This window comes from Trachypithecus francoisi, unplaced genomic scaffold (assembly GCF_009764315.1).
Source record: "Trachypithecus francoisi isolate TF-2019V2 unplaced genomic scaffold, Tfra_2.0 Lachesis_group3, whole genome shotgun sequence".
NCBI lineage: Eukaryota > Metazoa > Chordata > Mammalia > Primates > Cercopithecidae > Trachypithecus > Trachypithecus francoisi.
Genome location: NW_022681468.1, coordinates 88,230,893 through 88,252,032, shown reverse-complemented (window position 1 = coordinate 88,252,032; position 21,140 = coordinate 88,230,893). Strand labels below are relative to the sequence as shown.

At 38.9% G+C, this 21,140-nt stretch overlaps 1 protein-coding gene across 1 annotated transcript in view; it reads right to left on the bottom strand.

The window, feature by feature from the left end:
- The window catches only part of CERS3 (ceramide synthase 3), a 121,865-nt gene that overhangs the window by 52,432 nt on the left and 48,293 nt on the right, over positions 1-21,140 (bottom strand). The window contains exons 6-10 of the mRNA XM_033188834.1: positions 19,042-19,099; positions 18,480-18,530; positions 13,491-13,583; positions 10,272-10,400; positions 6,721-6,827 (exon numbers count right to left, since the gene is read on the bottom strand). Of these exons, the coding sequence (XP_033044725.1) occupies positions 6,721-6,827; positions 10,272-10,400; positions 13,491-13,583; positions 18,480-18,530; positions 19,042-19,099 (438 nt within the window). The remainder of the gene's footprint in view (positions 1-6,720; positions 6,828-10,271; positions 10,401-13,490; positions 13,584-18,479; positions 18,531-19,041; positions 19,100-21,140) is intronic.

Genomic DNA, 21,140 nt, shown 5'->3' with positions numbered 1-21,140 from the left:
CTAAGACAGCTGAGCCTCTGGGCAAAGGGGAGAGGCCAATGGAACTGGCGCTGGAGTCTTCAAGATTTCAGTCAGGGCTCCCAGGATGTTAGCAAGTTCCATAATCTCTCTGGGCTTCAGTTTCTTTTGTAAAATGAGAACCACCCGGGTGGTTATGAGGATTAAATGAGTTGACAAATGGAAAGTGCCTATTACACAGTAAGTACTCAAAAATGATAGTTACAACTATTACTCTTACTACCACTATGGCCACTACTACTTTCGACAACCAGCCCTCTCCTACTACAGAGAACTTACACCAATAACACAGTTAGAGCAACACCCCCCAGGAGAGTGCTCCTGAACTGGCTGGATTTCCTGCCAAGGGGAGGAGGAGGAAGCCACTTTGGAGAGGGTGAGCAGGCTCCGAGGAATGGGAACTCTGCTGCCTGAACATTCTCTGCAAGAGGACAGAGGGGACTGGAGGCCAAAGAAGTGGAACAGGAGTCAGAAGGGAGTAGCCATTGTGGCACGGGTAACAACCAGCTATGATGCCACAGTTAAAATTTCAAGACCTCAATAAAGGATGGTCTAGTCTCTCAAGTTTCCTCTCCTTCTATGCTAAAAGAAGACTGGGAAAAAGAAAAAAAATTCCATCTGCCCTTCCCAGCTCTCTTCCTAACACACATGCATACATGTGTGCAGGCACATGCATAGAACACACAACACTTGCACATTATCGGTAGTCACCACCTTACAGCAACTGAATGGAATTTTCCTTTTCATAAAGAATGCCAAAAGACTGCTGTATTCCTAAATTCTTAGAACTATTTTGTCCCTGTCCACTGGATTTAATCTTTCCAAATGGATAAGCTACTACCATGCCCTTGGATTGCAAAGCTCAGCTTTTTCTGTTTTCAGTTTTTTTTCCAATCTTAGTTCTTCCAATCACTGGACTTGGCATGGTTTGGACAAATTGCAGTGTTGGTATAAATATTAGCTGGTTTTGCTGGACTAGCTAAGGCAACCACCAAAAAGTTGTATTTGTCTAATGAAAACTGCAAGGTAAGGGTCTTATTTTCTTGCTAATTGTGAGTTTGAGCATTAAGCCCTTTTAGGATAGCAAAATCTTGTTCTACAGGTGAACAATTGTCTACCTCAGTGATCTCTTAAGTTTCTAAATGACTGGGTAGTTGAAGAAAACTTAATAAAAATTTAGTGAAGGCAAATGATATACTCTTAATCATCTAGTTTCAAATTTAATTTGAAGCCTATCTGTTCTGTGTTTCAAATATCCTGTTTCTAGTCTTGATTCTTCCACAACTAGCTGTGTGATCCTGGAAGTACCTTAACTCTTCATCTGAAAAATAAACATGGTGTCTAAATGTTTCAACAATGTCAGCAACATGAAAGACAAAGAAGAGGTAAGGAACTGTTCCAGATGAATGACAGCTAAATGCAATACGTGATCTGGAGCTGGATCTTCACACAGTGAGGGGGAAAGCAATAAAAGACATGATGGATTGATTGACCAAATTGGAACATGGAAGGTAGATTGCTACATTTTCTGCAATTGATAACTGTATTGTGATTATGTAAGAAAATGTCCTTCTTCTTAGGAAATACACACTAAAGTATTTAGGGTGCAAGGAATTATTCAGTTGATGTTAACAACTTGCAAATGGTTCAGAAACAAATATGTATATTCATACATATGTGTGGTGGGGAAGTAGAGAGAGAAAGAATGACAAAGTAAATGGGGCAAAATGCTAACTGGTAAAGAGTATATCTAGGGTTTCTCTGTAATATACTAGAAATTTCTTTGTAAGCTTAAAATTATTTCTAAAATTGGGAGGCTGAGGCAGGCAGACCACAAGGTCAAGAGATCGAGACCATCCTGGCCAACATGGTGAAGCCCTGTTTCCACTAAAAATACAAAAATTAGCTGGGTGTGGTGGCATGTGCCTGTAGTCCCAGCAACTCAGGAGGCTGAGGCAGGAGAATCGCTTGAACCCAGGAGGCAGAGGTTGCAGTGAGCTGAGATCACGCCACTGTACTCAGCCTGGCAACAGAGCAAGACTCTGTTTTGGAAAAAAAAAAAATTCTAAATATGTGAATATGTGAATAAAAGGATTGGACTAGATTATAAACAAGGTTCCTTAATCTAGGATTCTATGGTTTGAAGAGGGGTGTAGCTGTTCTTCATGAACTTAAAAATAGCATAAAGAAGGCACCAAGCACATGGGCAGGATGGGAGAGCTCTTCTGAGGGCTCCTGTGGCGCGAGACAGTGAACATATGTGGTAAAAACACGTAGTCTCCTTCATCGGGTGTGTAACTGGAAAGTCTAGTTCTGAGATACATATCTGCAGCGGTGGCTCAAGGGAGTGGCCCAGCTTCAACAGAGTCTTTCTTGCCTTGTACCTTCCTTTTCTTTGCTGGCTGGGCAAACAGCACTAAGCTGGCACCACCATCAGAACCCATGCTCTGCCCTCTGCTTCTCATTTAGGATCAAGGTTTCAGGCCTTCAGAGGAAAAGAAGGGTCCATCATTCCCTCATCCTGTGTCCCCACTGATGAACATTAGCTAAGAGCACTGTTGGGTGCTTTCAGCTTTGTCTTTCTCTATTTTTTAAAACTCTCCTTTCTCTCTTAGCCATTCCAAGTATTTACATGGTCTCATTGTCGATAATATTCCCTTTCACATGTGGACTTCCCAGGGTACCATTTTCTACACTTCTAATAGCTGGACCATCAAACGCTGAAATCTGAAGTCCAATGAACCAGTGGTGAGGGAGAAACCTTACAAGCATACGTATCCTTGCAAGTAAGGGAGCTAGGTATTTGAGTATTATTTGCAGTTGAAATGTTTTGTGTTTTTCTTTTTGAGACATCCGAGAAACACAAGTCAATGTGAATAATCTTCAAACATGGGAATCAGGGGTAGCCATACAGATCTCTGTACTGCCATGATGCACTCCTGAAAGGCACAAGCTGTGTCTCACTCCCCTTGTACTGTTTAAAACACCCAGCTGTGATGAGTTCAAGAAATGAAGCAACAAGCCACCCTGCCCCCTGCAGATTCAGCTGTGACAGACACTGAACTCGCAGGTTGCAAAACCAGCAAAGCAGAGCACGCACGCCTTCCCTTCAGGCAGACTTACCTGAGTGGAACCACGATCTGCTCTTATTATTTGTGGAGGAAAACTGTTAGTAGTCAGAGGAAGAGGTTTGCCTGGCCTTAGAAAGGTCTTTCTAGCCTAATAACTCTCTGTGGGTATTTGGATAATGTTCAAGAAGATAGATACATCCAATAATTCCAAACTAGAGAAATAATTTTTAAAAACAATAGTTGGGAATACAGTGTGAAAAACATACACCTGCGATTTAAATGGTTTTGAACAGAAATGCAAACAAATGGAGTTACCAGACAATTAAATTAAAACAATTTGACCAGTGTGCTTTTGAATTTCTGCCTAATGTTAATGAAACAATGCTTAGAAAACCAACATAACTAACTCTTGCAGACGCTGACTGAGAATGGGATAAGATCCTCAGAAATAGAAGAGCACAGTGGCTGGACATGAAAGGGAGACTCACCAGGAGAATATGCAAATGTGCTTGAGGCTGGGGAAAATCAGAGAAAAGTCAAAGAAAGGGCCAAGGGAAATGTACACACTCCAGATCTTCTTCTCAAGGCTTCTAGACAAATCTCAGATGAGCACAACCCCAGTTAGCTTTTGCCCCACCCTACCGTTTATATCACCACAGGATGTGCAACAAAAGCAGCTGGAAAGAAGAACAGAGCAACTAGATTGCAAACTGCCTCCCAGAGTGCCTCTTAAATGTCTGAATGGTGAAACAGGTTAGCTAAGCCGCCCTCCAGTGATAACTATGATCTGCACATTGCTTGGTCCATAGTGAAATCCCAACACATTAGGATAGAATAAAGCATCCTCGAAAAATGAATCTACAGAGTTATAAGTTTTAGACAGAGGGAAGGAGCCAAGCTAACAACAAGGAACTAAATTTTCCCCTTTGACTCCATGAAGATGATTGTGCTGGTGGCAAGTTCATGCTGGTGGGAAGACCATTTAAACTAGAGCAGTACACTGTACCTGAAAGAAGCTCCCTCTCTGATTGACATGCTTCCTTCAGAGACCATTGAAAATCAATCTGCCAAACTTCCAATGGCTTAGTGAGGTTTTTCTCAACTTTCCAAACAATGAGAATCAGTCAACGTCATACAGAAATATTTTTACCAGGAAACAGTTTTTGTTGTTGTTTTGTTTTTTACCTTTTTTTCTTTTTTTTCTTTTTTGAGATGGAGTTTCACTCTTGTCACCCAGGCTGGAACACAATAGCACAATCTCGGCTCACTGCAACCTCCACCTCCCAGGTTCAAGTGATTCTCCTGTCTCAGCCTCCCGAGTAGCTGGGATTACTGGCACCTGCCACCACACCCGGCTAAGTTTTGTATTTTTAGTAGAGATGGGGTTTCACCATGTTGGGCAGGCTGTTCTCGAACTCCTGACCTCAGGTGATCCACCCGCCTCGGCCTCCCAAAGTACTGGGATACAGGCGTGAGACACCACACCTAGCCTGATTTTCTATATATGACTTCAACCATGTGTTGAGGACTCTAGACACTATGTGACTGTTCAGCCACCATATACCTGTTACCACACAAGAGACCCTAAGTGAAAATCATCTAACCAAGGCCAATCAATTCCTAGAACCATGAGAAATAATAATAATCTATAAGTTGTTGCCTTAAGACAGAGGTCTGCAAACTATGGCCTGTGGGTAAAATCTGGCCTGCAACCTGAGTGTATGTTATCGTACAGCCCATGAGCTAATGGCTTGGTATATTTTTAAAGGATTATAAAACAAAACAAAATGAAGAAAAACATGCAAAAAAGATCATATGTGGCCCTCAAAGCTTAAAATATATATTCTCTGGCCTTTTAAAGAAACAATTTGCCCACTGCTATCTTAAGCCACTAGACTTTCAGATGCTTTGTTATACAGCAACAGGCAATTGGAACATGTAGTGCCTTTGGGACACAAGGAGAAGAACTGAGGGGCAAATGCTGGATTGACAGTGTCATGAAAGTCACACTGAAAAGTTATGCCCAACTGTCATTTGCAAGTCAATATTATTCTATCAATAATTGCTATCATACTCTCTCTTTCTCCATATATATATATTTCCAAATATATATATATATTTCCAAATATATATATATTTCTAAATATATATATATTTCTAAATATATATTTACAGAGAGGGTTCCCCTAGGCTGATCTCAAACTCCTGGGCTTAAGTGATCCCCCCCACATCAGGCTTCTGAGTAGCTGGGACTATAGGCGTACACCACCATGCCCAGCCATTACTAAAATTTCACAAACACACTTACTCAGTCAAAGTAAAAGTGATGGTAATGATTTATCAACCAAGGAAAATACCTGAGACATTTATCTTAGATTTGATTCCAGTTTAACTTCAAATTCTGAGATACTCATTAATAAGTTTAATTATAGTAGGTAGCATTTACTGATTCTTTACTGAGCACCAGACATTGTTCTAAACTATGTAAACTAGTTAAGCCTCATGCCGACCCTTATTTCCATTTTACATATGAGAAAACTGAGGCACAGAGAGGTGGTCTAACCTGTTCAAGATCACAAAGGTCGTAAGTGTGGAGTCAGGATTTAAATCCAGGATGGACCCTTGCATGTAGCAACTTAACCACTACACTCTGTTGCTCCTCTCCAGAAAATGCCTAATACACATGGGTCTAAAGAATGCAGCTGGCTTCCAGGGGAGGGCATTGACCTCTCTGGTTGGATTTCCCTGGATGCTAGCCAAGAGTGCTGTCTATATACTTAAGAATGAGGCCTGGAACTTGAGTCTCCATCCATTTCCCCTGGATCTAGGCTCTTCAATAGCACTAATTCTTCTGTTCGGAGGGTCCCAAGTTCTCAGACTAGCCCCAAATTATGGTCGGTTAAAAGCTGTTCCTTCCAAGCCATCTAAGTCTTCCCTGCATGTTACTCTGGTTTCTGTCAATCAACACATGGAACATTATGCTTCCTAAGGAAATGATTGTCACGGGAGATGCAATATATGCTTTTCATTGCCAGTCTGTGGCTAAACAAAATCAACAGACTGATCGAGAGCCAATCATATCGAAAGGATACTCAAACCATTATTAGAACCAGTGGTCACGGAGAACGAAATAAACAAGTATCAGTTTTCCTTATCTGGGAAGTGGAAGTGATAATACCCATCTTTATGAGTTATTGTGTAGACTAGAGCCAAGATATGGAAAGGACCTAATCCAGTGTCTGGCATTCAAGTATTGGCTGTAATTATTGTAACAGAACATGCCTCTCTTTTAGAGAACTGGTAATTGGACAGTGACTTTTCATTGAGTGACTGGAAAAGCTGTTAATCACAAAGAAAAGTCTACATTCATGAAACAAGACAGAGTAAGAGCTGCTGCTTGTCCATCAGGTCACACATTTTCCATCTCCCATTACAATAAGCCTTTTCCACACTGTAGAGTGTTGTTTTAATTATTTATAAAAATGACTCCATCACATTCTTTTCTCCAACTGTGCTTGACACAAATAACTGGAGACCCATGTATGGAAAGGGCAACGCCCTGATGGTAATCATGTGCTGAGGCCACCTCTGCACACTGACCAAAGGCAGGGCACATCAGCAGTCTACTCACCAGAAAGGAAAAATAATGAGACGACTGATGAAAAATATGGCAGAGAAGATGAAAAACAGGGTGTTACAGGTTTGTGTCCATCCAGCATAAGAAAACATCTTAGCAGACTGTGAACAAAGAAAGAAACTGCAGATAAAGTGACAGTAGCATACATTTTTAAAGTTAAATTTATAAATGAAATGATATGAGGTCTGGGATTTGCTTCAAAACAATCTGGGTGGAAGGTAGGGGGTACAGGTGGGGCAATAGATTAAACAAGACTGGCCATATTGATAACTGGTAAAGCTGATGGGTCCATTATATGATTCCCTTTATCTTGTCATGTTTGACATTTCCATAATATAATTTTTTTAAAAATATCAAAATACCTGTAATACTACTCGTGTCTTCCAAAAACACTTTAAGTTAGCATAATCAATTTAGCATGCACTTCATGTGGGCATTTATTTAGTATCTCCATGTAACTGGGAGGAGAGCTGGACTGAAGAAAGGCTGGGACAGGTGGGAAATCCGGGGCTGGGCTGGGAATGCTGCAATCAAGGAGGCTACTTCAAGGCAGATGAGGGAAGAGGCAAAGTTGGGAGGCAGCTCTCAGGGCCCTGAACTCGTTGAAATAAAGTTTTGAGCATTTGATCTTTCCTAATTCTTTTATGCTAGTCTATACTGCTCATATTATCTGTGTTGAATAGAAAGAGCTGCAGAAAGGGTTGGTGAGTGTGGTAGAAGACAGTTTATTGATAAGCGCTCTCTAGTACATTATCTAGCAGTGTCCAAGGCTGAAGATGGAAGTTTCTGGTGGGAATAGAGAGTGGGAGTCCGGAAGCAGGAGGTGGGAGGAGTTGCTGGGGCACAGATCATTCTTTTAGGGAACATGGCTTAGACTTGGGCAGTTTCAGAACCAACTTCACCCCAGAGGCTCAAGGTCCTTCAAGAACAAGAGAGGCAACACATTTACATTCCAGGAAGGGTTCACATGGCATCTTTCATATTTTGCCAAACTACCAAGGGGTGAGAATATGCCCTGACTGTGGGGAGGGCCCCCAGGGAACAGCTTCAGTTGCTGACATAGAGATGCTGGTGTGCCTGGTGGGTGGGAGATGAGTGTGGGGAGAAAGGTCCAAATTCAGAGTGCCTGTAACAGAGTGGGAAGCTGGTGGAAGGATCAGAGGCTAACTGGATGGGAAGCGAGGGATGTGCACAGGCATGGGAAAGGATCCCTGTGAGTCCATTTGTGAGGGCAAAGTAGCACACTTTTGGGCAAAACATACACAGAACATATTCTGGATTGTGTAAAGATGAAATGATAGACAGCAGCCCCTTTGCTTGCTAAGTATCAATCAGGATATTAGGTCCTGGATCCAAACTTGACCATGTGGAAACGTAGAGGATCAGGAAGATGCATGAAGAAGGCAAAAAGGTCACTTACGAGTGAGAATGGTAAATGTGAAGGCTGTTTTTCCTCCAAAAGAAAGAGTTAAGAAATGACCCCAGTGTCTTGAGAAATATGAAAGATGAATAGGCACCATCTCAAGGAAGCCAGGGGCAAAAGTTCTGCTGTGTCTGGGTTCAATTAGAACTTGATTGAGAAAATAAACCCTAAAATACACTATTCGAGTAAGCTGTGGGCTGTGCACCCTGGGAGAACATCACAAATAGGCCCCTGCCACCACTTAATATTTTGTCTACCACCAGCTGACGAGAGGTACCAGCCTTGCTCATTGAACCTCATGTCAGATCATGACTTGTGAATGAATCGAGAATGATTCGCAATCATTAGCAACATGAAGCTATTCTTAAAGTTTGCCCACGAGGGAACCTCTAAACATTCTAAAAATGAACCTCTAAGACAGTTCATTTTTCTTTCTCTTTTTCTTTTTTTTTTTTAACCTAAGGACCTCACAACGTTTTCAGATAATAATGAGCTAAACTTCTTCACATACCCCAAGGAACAGATAAGACTTCTCATGTTACAGCTGGGGCTAGAAAACAAAACAATAAGTGATTTGTCCAAGTCACTTAGGGAATCATGTCACATCAATGAAAGGGTGGTGAGGGTGGCAGGGCAACCCCATGTTTATTCCCAGGGTGAACATCTAACTCCCTTGAATAACACAATGAAGCTGTTTTCACATTGGACACACACCAAAGGCAATTGAATATGAGGGTTTAGAAGCAACAGAGTAGTATAAAATTCTTAAGTCAGGGCCAATGTGGTCTGAATTTTCTGTCAGGATTACCAAGATACGATCAGAGAAGGAGGTAATTACATCAGCAAGGGCTGCATCCAGAGAGCGCCATGGAGAAAAAATGGTACAGTCCTTCTCCTGCTAAGCCATTTGTTGCCCTAAAGCACATATAATAATCTTGACCTTTAGAATGGGATTTACATGTCTAATTATGATTACATACAGGATAGAAAAAAATTCTGTACACAGGGGATATTCTAACAGTGGCCAGTTGCTTTGAAATGGCTGCAAATGACTTCTGGTGACTTCTATAACAGGGTGTGGTAAATTACAGTCCAGCCCATGGGCTGAAGCCAATCAGCTCTTAAGAATGGTTTTCACATTTTTAAAAAGGTATTAAAAAAGCAAAAAACAAAGAAGAATATGTAACAGAGATCATATGCGGCCCACAAAACTAAATTTACTATCTGGCCCTTTGCCAAGAAGTTTGCTAAACCCCAACCTAGAAGAATAAGATTCTACTAAATTTAATTTCTTCCATATCAACCTATATTCAATTGTTAGCCCTTCAAGAAGTAACCCCGAATGTGAAATGGTTAGCATCATTTCCCATGGATTCATTATAAATGAGTACATTTAAATAAATAACTCAGCAGTTCTGGGAACTGTTGCTCTAAATACAGCAGGAGATCTGGCAGAGAAGGGGACCATTCCATCACTGACTGGGGTCAACAGGAATCAAAACAGAACAGAAACAGGTCCGGAAAACAATCCCAATGTGACTTTGTTTCTTCTATTTTGTGTGGGGTGAGATTAGGAAGACTCTTGTTTTAATGTTGGCTCCTTCAGAAAACATCCTAAGCCCTCTTCCTCCCTTAGAAAATGCGGGCCTTAAAAAAAAACCATCTTACACTCCTTAAAGCAAGGGATTGGGCTGGGGGAGGGGAGGGTGGGGCAGCGTGAACATTCAATGGGTATTCAAGCATTGCCCTACGTGAATAGATGGTGCCACCCAAATCTGGGAATCCTCAATGTCATAAATCCAAGTTTTCCTTTTAGAAGATTAGAGTTCATTCCTTCTTCAAATATCCCATCTTACTCCCTGAGTGAGCATGTGCATGCAACTTTCAGGAGTGGAATCACACACATTAACATCTCTCTAGTACCATGGAAAAGGATTGAAAGTTAAAACTAAGAGGTTTCATTTCTGTAATCTTGGAGGATCTGGGAATCTAGAGATATTCCCAGACTTTGGGTGTTTTCCGGACAGAGAGCCCTGCTAAATCGCTCACAATTACTTCTGTGAGCAGTTACAGAAACCCAGGACGTGGTATTGTCATTAGGTTTTTAATGGCAAACGCTTACCTCCAGCCAAATGTCAGCCACATCATGTACAATCATCACGAGGGTCCCACTGCGAATATAATTAGCACACCAAGAGAAGCTCATCAGACTAATAGCAGCCAGGTGGTGGATGATATGAGCTAGAAAATCCTATAAGGTGAGGGAAAATGGAAACCATTAAGCAAATGCATTTATTTCCCAATCACTGGAAGAGATAATAATAATAATAATAATAATCATGAGATCAATAACTTACATCTGCACGTTTTGAAATTTATAAAATGTTTTTACTTTATTCTTAAACATAATCCTTGTGAGAGAGCTAAGACAAGTATTATTCTTGTTGATGGAAGTCAGTTAACTTTGAGATACCATCCCACACTGGATATATGTATACACACACACTACCCCCCAACACACAATAAATGCATATACACACAAGCATATTCCTGTGTACACCTAGTTATTGTTTATCCCCTGCCTATTCCCCAAAAAGAAAAAAAGATTGATATAATAAATCTACACAACCATTAAATAAGTCAGTGCATATGAAATAAGACAATCTACCTTGAGGAAAGCTACTGTCACTAAGTATAATAAAGACTTAAAGGTTTTCTGCAAAGAAAATATACAAATGGCCAATTCACACATGAAAGCATGCTCAGTCATTAGCCATCAGGAGAATACAAACCAAAACCACAATGAGATATACTTCACACCCACTAGGATGGCTATAATAAAAAAGTTGAACAATAACAAGTGTTGGCAAGGATGTGGAGAAACTGGAACTCTAATACAGTGCTGGTAGGAATGCAAAATGGTATAGCTGCTTTGTTAAACAGACTGACAGTTTCTCAAAAGATTAGACATAGAATTACCATATGGCCCAGCAATTCCAGTCTTAGGTGGAATGAAAACATATGTTCATGCAAAAACTTGTGTATGAATATCCACAGCATTACTATGAATGCTGAATTACTATGAATGTATGAATATCCACAGCCAAATGGAGGAAACAACCCAAATGTCCATCAACTGATAAGAGGATGAATAAAATGCATCCATCTGTACAATGGACTACTACTTAGCAATAAAAAGTAATGATGTACTGATACATGCCATAACATGGATGAACCTGGAAAACATTACACTAAGTGAAACAAGGCAAACACAAAAGACAAGATATTATATAATTCCATTTATATAAAATATCCAGAAGAGGCACATCTATAGAGACAAAGGAGATTTGTGGTTGCTAGGGACTGGGGAGGTTGAGAGAAATGGGGCGTGACTGCTAAATGGTATAGGGTTTCTTCTTGGGATGATGCAAATGTTCTAAAATTGACTGTGATGGTGATTGCACAACTTTGAATATATTTTAAAAACCACTGAATGTATACTTTAAATGGTTTAATTGTGTTATATGTGGATATCTCAATAAAGGTGTTTAAAAAACTTAAAGATTTCAGCTTCCTCATAGCCAAAGTAAATACAATACCAATAATAGCTCAATTTATTGAGCACTTGCTGTATAGCGGCAAGTGTCTTTTTTTTTTTTTTTTTTTTTTTTTTGAGATGAAGTCTCGTTCTGTCACCAGACTGGAGTGCAGTGGTGTGATCTTGGCTCACTGCAACCTCCACCTCTCAGGTTGAAGTGATTCTCCTGCCTCAGCCTCCCAAGTAGCTGGGACTACAGGCATGTGCCACCACACTCAGCTAATTTTTGTATTTTCAGAAGAGACAGGATTTCACCACGTTGGCCAGGATGGTCTCAATGTCTTGACCTCATGATCCACCTACCTCAGCCTCCCAAAGTGCTGGGATCACAGGCGTGAACCTCTGCACCCAGCCTCAGGAAGTATTTTATACAGATTAAACTGTTTAATTCCTACAACAACCAGAGGAGATAGGAGCTATTTTTAGCTCCATTTTATAGATGAGGAAATCAAGTTTAGAGAGTTTAACCAACTAACTCAGATGTTGGTGTGTGGTGAAGCAAGGAATTCAAACCCAGGAGACCTGACTCCAGGGCTTGTGCTTTAGCCACCTCCCGATAGCTTTATGTTTCTGAAGATACATCTTTATAAGACACATAACATATATTTATATTTAATTTTTAAGAAGGTGTTCAATGCACCTGTAAATAATAAAAGGGAAGTCAACTACAGCAAAATCAAAGGTGGATGAAATACATGATCAACCTACCTGTATATAAAGACTTTCTAAAAAATGATATTTTCAGTTCTATCCCTTGAGAAAATGACTCAATCAATTAAATTTTTGATGTATTCCTAGCCTAAAGTTAGTATAGTTAATCTACAGCTATTATTGAGTTATATGGAAATGGAGATTATTTCTATCAGATATTTTCACAGTACGTTCTTATACTTAGATTTCTCATGTCTTAAGACGTCTGGTTGACTGCAGTGTGTCCCTTATAATGTCCACCATCACTCAACACAAACATTTAATCAAGCTGAACTGGTTTATCCAATATTAAATGTAATTGTACTTATCATACAAATTCTGCTACAAACCACCCTTTTAATTACGATGTAGTTTATGAAGTATATGCCAAGAGAATTTATCATTTGATCTGAATTGCTTACATATATGACAAAATCTTATGAGTGCATTCAGGATTTAACACAGTTTGCTGGATTAGTAATTAGGAATCTGTAACAACCAAACCACTCTTAAAATACCTCACTTTGTGACCTCGGAAGTGGCATTTAGCATGCCTGTCACGGAGTTTCCCTGCAAATAAAGCAAAGCTAATAATGCCCGAAGCAAGGTTTCCTCATAAATATATTTGATGAATTAAGGGGAAAATGTTTTCAATGTCTTTGAAAACATCAAAAAGTTGTATATAAGGTGGTTTTGCAATCAACTAAAAGATGTGGTTGCAGAATTAGTACTACTAACATATTTCTTCTTTGCACTGATGGACATTAAATTCCCAAACCAAAAGAAACAGATGCATAAAGGAGATGTTTTTTTCTTATTGAACAGAGGTGGAGCTTCAAAGTTAAAGTTTTTTATAATGTTTCACAACAAATGCTTACCAAGGCACCAAAGCATGAGTATAATTAGCAATAGTCTATGTACTATAAAGCACACAAAAGCAATGAACTGGACCCAAATACACAGGAAAATACAACTTAAAGATTAGAATTTGGGGCAGGGAGATGGGAATTTTTGAAGAAACTGTTAAAGAAGCTTTGTAAATAAGACACTTACCTTTCTCTTGACATCAAAGCCAAGTCTAAATAACAGAGACCAATAAAAACTCATTTCTAAAATGTAGTACCAGTACTGGGATAGTAGCAGGGGCTGAGAAAAAGAAGAGTATTCATTACTTTAAATGCCGTCATAGAAGCAACTCATTTTGATGCACTAACACCTACTTTTATACCTATTTATATCCCACCAGATTCCATAAAATAACATAGATTTATATTTCAATTTATATTTCAACAAAGGAATTAAAGATAATATTTCAAGGCATTTTATTTCTAAAAGGGTAGATGAGTATTCCAAAACCAAGTTGAATGTTTTGTTTAAAAAATTAAATACAACTGCCACAGGTGTAAGTGCCTTCAGTTTATTCAGAGTTAAGTTTAAATTTTTTTTTTTTTTTTTTTTTTTTTTTTGCATTAGTTGGATTTATTGCTGTTTTCAACGAGGGAGAATTCTCTAGATGTGTGTCTTTTGTGTGTCCAAATTTTCTCATATTTTGGGGAACAGTAGGGCATATCAGGAAGGTGTTAGGAGGGCTTGTTATAGGATTTGGACTTGTCAGGTGATTTGGGGGAGGGTTCAAGGAAGTGGGCTTTGCTCTGGGTTGGGTGCTATCAAGTATTAGTCAGCTTGGGATGCCATAAAAAAAATACCCCAGACTGGGCGGCTTAAACAACAGAAATTTCTTTTCTTTTTTTGTTTTTTGAGACAGTCTTGCTCTGTTGCCCAGGCTGGAGTGCAGTGGTGCAATCTCGGCTCACTGTAACCTCTGCCTCCCGGGTTCAAGTGATTTTCCTGCCTCAGCCTCCCGAGTAGCTGGGATTACAGGTGCGCGCCACTACACCTGGATAAGTTTTGTATTTTTAGTAGAGACGGGGTTTCACCGTGTTGGCCAGGCTATTCTTGGACTCCTGACCTCATGTGATCTGCCTGCCTTGGGCTCCCAAAATGCTGGGATTACAGGTGTGAGCCACTGTGCCTGGCCCAGAAATTTATTTTCTTACAGTTCTGGATGCTGCAAGTCCGAGATCAAAGTGTTGGCAGGTCTTTTCTCCTGAGGCCTTGCTCCTTGGCTTGCAGATGACTGCCTTCTTTCTGTGTGCTCACATGGTTGCCCCTCCATGTGTGGATGTCCCTGCTGTTCTTTTCTTTTTTTTTTTGAGACAGGGATTTTTAATTTTTAATTTTTTAATTTAATTTTTTAATTTTTTTTGAGACAGGGATTTTTAATTTTTTTTAAAAATTAAAAATCTTTACTTAGGAACAATGGGAAATCTTTTCTGCTGGTCCCATAATTTACTTTGATTAATGTTTCTTGAATATTACTCAAAATCTGATGTCTTAATCTCTTTTCTGGTGACAGGCTGGTGGTTAGAATTAGCCCATTCTAAAATGGGACAGTAATAAAATATGCATAATTGTTTAAGAACTCTAAAAACATCTTCTGAATAAAATAATAAACTTTTGATAGCTAGAATTTTCTTAACAATTTTATAATGGGAGTGGTGGTGTTTATTTTAGCTAAGTTGAGACATTATATGACTTGGTGTACCCAGTGAATGTTGCCTTCTGGTATCTAAGCCCTTGTGCAGTCTCCTCCAACACTGACTATGGACTTGATCCTGGTCTTTGGCCAAGGAGACATAGCAAATGTGATGCATGCAGAGACTTTATAAGTACCACATAAGAAAGCTGAGCCATCCTGCTGAAGGGACCACAAAGAAGAGAATCAAGGTGCTGACTGCCAACGCTATGAATGATGTCACCATAGACTCGAGCCATTCCCTAGCTAGCCTCCCAAACGTCTGAAAATGCGTGAATCAACTCAGTTGAAACCACATGGAGTAGAAACACTGCCTAGCTGAGCCTAGCCTAAATTGACAACCAAATCAAGAGAAAATAAATGGTTGTTGTTTGAAGGCACTAAGTTTTGGGGATGGTTAGTTATGTACCAACAGATAACTGATACACCTGAGAAGATATGAATAAGTTGGAGACAGAAGATGATAGGCCTGGGGTTTGGTCTAGATAATTCTTAGGTCCCTTATTGTCTAATTTTATTTAATTCTTTAATGCTGAGCCTAACATATAACTAATTTTTTTGGTCAACTCATCATCCCTGATAAGGCCATAAAAGAATGAGACAGAGTTTCTGCTTTCTTCTATGACAGGACTGTGTAAGACTAATCCTCCTATTAAGAGCAACTGAAAAATCTGGATAAAAGACAAGAAAGAATATCTGTTTGAAGACACCAGAGAGCAAGTAGGGCATCAAGAACCTGTGGAGTCAAGATCCTAAAGAGAAGAAAAATGCATGAGAGTGAACCCTTTATTTCAAGTGAACTCTATTTCTCAAGCAGCACTCTAGGCCCTAAGAATAAATTCAAAGAAGACCATCTTATACATATCATAAATTCTGCATATGCCAATTTATAAGCAGTATGGAGCCCAGAGACTAAGAAACACCAGAAGTTAAGCAGTAGTGGCTGCAATACCAGAGTACTAGGAAGCAAACTGGTATTCAGGTTGACTAAGGAAAAGGAGTCATGGTAAGCACTGTTATCTTTTATTTGAAATCACTGAAGAAGAATATCCTAGAATATGGGTAAGTTGGGAATAGACTTGCCTTCACAAAGACTGAAGTCTACCTTGAATCAGCTCAATCAAGGATTAAAGGTGATCTGCCCCTATTCTAACACCTAACGGAAGTGAAAGTAAGTCCTCTGTAAAGGAATATAATATCATCCTGACCATTTATACTTCTTTTGTATACAATGCCTGTCATTTAATCAAAAGCTATCAAGTGTAAGGAGACAGGAGCAAGAGAAAAAACAGATCCACAGGTGGTCAAGAGATGAGACTTATCAGACTTTGACTTTAAAATAACTTCAAAAATAGCTTAAAAGAGAAAATTTCAGTAGAGAACTGGGATCCACTAAAAAATAAAATAAAAAATTGAGAACCAAAAAATACAATAACTGAAATTAAGAACTCAAAAGATGTGTCTAATAGTAGATTAGACATGGCTTAAGAAAAGCACTAGTGAACTGGACAACAGGAAAGTAGAAAATATCCAGAATAGTGAAGTGTCTGACATTTTACCCCAGTTGCAAGCTAACAAGTTAGTTTGTCACAAGTTACATGAATGCTGGTAGAAGATAGTAGACACTTTGGTAGACAGCAGGTAGTTTATGACTCACAGTAATAGCAGTAGCTAGAGTATCAGTATTTGGGCCAATCCTTCCACCCCCAATCCCCGTAAGGCTAAAGGTCAGATGATAACTGCACACATCGTGGATTGTGTTACAAGAGAAGAACCCTGAGCTAGAGAACCTGACCTTTTATAATAGACAATAACTTGCCTACTCTTTACTCCAGAGGGAGACATTATCTCTATCTCCTGTGGCTGTTTGCTATACAAACTTCCTCGAAAAGATCATCTAAAACAAAAAGCAGTCAGTGCTTGAATTCACAGGGCATGTAAGATACTTGTGTAGAATTGTCTCTCAACAGACTAAAGCACAGAGAGGCAAGAGAATGGAGAATATTTTTTAAAGCAAAAGAGACATATGGGGCCTAGTATAAAGGTCTAGCATATTAGCACATTTATAACTGGAATTTCAGAGGAGTCTGGAGAGAGAATGGAACAGAAGCAATGGCTAAGAATTTTCCAAAACTGACTGAAGACATCAAGTCACAGATTAAAGATGTTCTACAGACATTAAGCAGGATAATTTCAAAGATAAGCACATTTATGTATATCACAATAAAACTGAAAGACAAGACAAAATATTAAAATTGACCAAAAAGAGAAAAAAGATATTATGTTCAGAGAAGCAAAACTAAAAGTGACAGCTGAATTCTTTTTTTTTTTTTTTTTTTTTTTTGAGACGGAGTCTCGCTCTGTCGCCCGGGCTGGAGTGCAGTGGCCGGATCTCAGCTCACTGCAAGCTCCGCCTCCCGGTTTACCGCCATTCTCCTGCCTCAGCCTCCGAGTAGCTGGGACTACAGGCGCCCGCCACCTCGCCCGGCTAGTTTTTTGTATTTTTTGGTAGAGACGGGGTTTCACAGTGTTAGCCAGGATGGTCTCGATCTCCTGACCTCGTGATCCGCCCGCCTCGGCCTCCCAAAGTGCTGGGATTACAGGCTTGAGCCACCGCGCCCGGCCCTGAATTCTTATAGAACTGATGATATCTAGAAGACAATGAAATAAGATCATTAAAAGTGAAGGAAAATAACTGCTAATCCAGAATTCTATACCCAGCAAAAATATCCTTTTAAAAATCAAAGGCAATATAACATTTTTCTGACAAACAAAATCTGGCATACCCACCATTAAAAAAAAATAGCAAAGGTACTCCTTCAGCCAGGAGGATAATAATCCCAGATGGAAACATGGAAATACAGGAAGCAAGGAATAGCACAAAAAGAGTAACTTGACAGATTTACAAAACAATAATAGCAATGACTTGTAAGGTTTTAAATATTTGAAGGAGGAGGGTATATGGTGTATTCTAATTACCTTTCAGTGAGTGGAAAGAGGTAAGAACACCGATTTGCATCAGACTGTAATAAGTCAAGGACATATACAGTAATGTCTAAGATAAGTACTAGAAGAACCAAGGCATGTGTAACTGAAAAGTCAATATAAGGGATGAAAAAGAATAGTTTTTTTTTAATTACTTGCCTGTCCCATAGAAAAGCAAGAAGGGAGTACAAAAAAAAAAAAAAAGCATCAGATGGTACAAGTAAAAAATAAATAGTAAGACACTAGATTTAAACCCAAATATGTAATTACATTAACTGTAAACAAACTAAAGGAATGAGACAAATGAGGGTCAATAAGGATGAGGAAGCTCAAGTAGAAAAAGTGCCAGGGATGACATAGTAGTGAACAAAGAGTAGCAGGGGACCAAGACCTAACTAAGGAGATAATTTGAGGGAACTCGGTGTTGAAGTCAGGGGAGGAATACGTTAGGGGGGACTTACCTGTTTGGGATAGCCATTCCAAACCTCCCATAGGTCATATAGCCAAGGTTTCTGAAAGAAGAAGAAAAAAGAAGAACCAACAGATGAGAAATAAATTTGTCGGTGTCAAAGGCCAATTTTGGCAGAAAACCTAAGCTCTTCCTTATGTCATTTATAGCAGGCAAGGACGCACAGGAAGTCACCCTTTGCCATATTCTTTTGCTTCTATTGCATGCATTTCTCCCACTGTAGAGTATTTCTTACATATTCCTATATAACAGCTCTGTGAAATTCACTACTAGTGAATCTAAGATAAGTAAATAGTGCTGTCTCATAGAGGAAATTGTTTCAAACAAGTAACTGTATGAACCAAATTATTTCTAAACCAATTATGTTATTGCTTCTGTAACAATGAAAAAAACTTGAGATATCTGTAGCAATATTTGAGACAAATCTTGAATCTTGAGAGAAATCGCTAAAACTGGTTATCTTATTGAAAGTACTATACCCTAAAGGAATTCACAGACAAGAATTTCAAAAATTAAAGACAAATTCCAATCAAAAATATAAAAAGATAACTTACATCATAAAGAAATGCAATTCCAGCAACAGTGATCACTAAGTAAAATGCAAATCTCCAGCTGCCAAAAGAAAGAAAAATCTTTACTCCCTTGTAAAGGTAACTGAGATTTGAGGAGAAAATGATTAGGTATGGCAGAGTTTACAAAGAACACACATTCTGGAGTCAGACAAATCAAAGTTTCTCTCCTGGCTCTGCCCTACTTATTAGATGGCTACAACCTTAGGTAAATCATTTAACCTCAGAAAGCCTGACTTTCTTATCTGTAAAATGAAAATGACAACACTACCTCAAAATGTGAAAAGAACTGAAAATCTGTGATAACAGGTCTAACATAAAGTAAGCAACAATAAATGGTAGCCATTATTCTTATTATAATGGCTAGCCCCGTTCCAGGCACACAATAAACAGTGGATTTATATTAGTATTATCAAGAAGGAAACTAATTAGTCTAATTATTTCTCTTATCACCATTTAATTCCCAGTTAAAAGTTTTTATGTGGCCAGACTTTACTCTTTTCTCCTAAAAGCAGGGTTTTGAAAGAAAAGATTTTCCTCATGTATGGAGAAAGACCTGTAGACTAAGAGACTGGAAAGACACATCAAACAATTGTAATGAATGGATCTTATTGAGATCCTGATTCAAATCAAGAAACTGTAAAGAAAATTATGAGACAATCAGGGAAATCTAAACACTGAATATTTGCTATTATTAAGTAAAAATCTTTTATTAAATAAAAAATCATAAGATACTGATATTGCAATTATGCTGAAAATAAAGAGTTCTTATCTTTTTGAGATACATGCTAAAATACTTGCAAATGAAGTAACAGTGTCTGATATTTGCTTCCACACCAATCTGTGGTAGGGGAGAGGTGTAGTGGGGATAGAGAGGACATAGGATTGGCTTTGAGTTGATCAACTAAAGCTGGTGATGGGTAATAACACACTGAATGCATAATGCAGTCTTTCTACTTTAATATATTCTTGCAATGTTCCAAATAAAAAGTTTTTAAAAATTATGTCTATTTTATCTAACGATTGCTGGAGAAATAATAATATTAAAATAATATGTTTTCTTATCTTTGTGTAAGGTCTTACAGTGCTTTCCTTGACACACCTGTAAGATAGGTAGGACATAGGAACATAGATATATATCCATTTTGTAAATATAAAATCAGACTCAGAAAAATGAGGCCATCTCCCCAGCTGATGTAGCTAACAAGGAGGAAAGCTGCAACTTGAAGTGCAGGTCTTTGGACTCTGCATCGAGGAGTGTTTCCTAAACATTATCATTTCCCCGAAGCTAGACGATAGTCTTTCTTCATGGCTTGTTTTGATAGGAGAAAAAAGTAGGGTTCAATACTCAAAAAGTTGAACCATAGAAATATCCAAAAGACATTTTACAAAATGAAAGTTGAGACTTTACTGCACTCATTTTATTTGCTGAGAACATTTCCTTGGCTCCCTGGATTATCTTGTCCAAACAAAACCTACAAAATATAGGAGACGATAAGGCCAGCCAACCCACAAATGAAGCCAAAAGTGTGGGTGCTCTCCTTGTGTTTATTTCCCAAGCATTTATTGATTTCTCAACTCCGTCAGCCATGGGGCCAAGCACACATGTGCTATCACATTTTTCTTTTTATAAGAGTATGAAGCCGATGCTATAATTAGCCCCTTCCTACAGACTGCTGCTAACAGTCAGTTTCCTAAAGGAAATCGAACCTAAGAGAGATCACAAAACTTGCCTGAGTTTGGGGAGTAATACTCAGATCCACGAGTACAGCCAAGTCTCACATGTTTCTGGACATATCCTACTCAGAGAAGCCCTAAACCAGGGATTCTCAAAGTGTGTGCCAGGGAACCCTGAAGTCAGAATATTTTCATAATAATACTAATACATTATTTGCTTTTCTTCTTCTCATTCTCTCACAAGTGAGGTCATGTGACATGTGATCACAGTATTGCTCTGAATGAAATTGCACTGATGAAATGTGCACTTGTGTAGTCTCCTGTTTTATAAATATCTCAGTTTTAACTTCGAATACAGTAAATATCAATAGGTATAACACACACAAATGTTCTTTGGGATTTTCAAG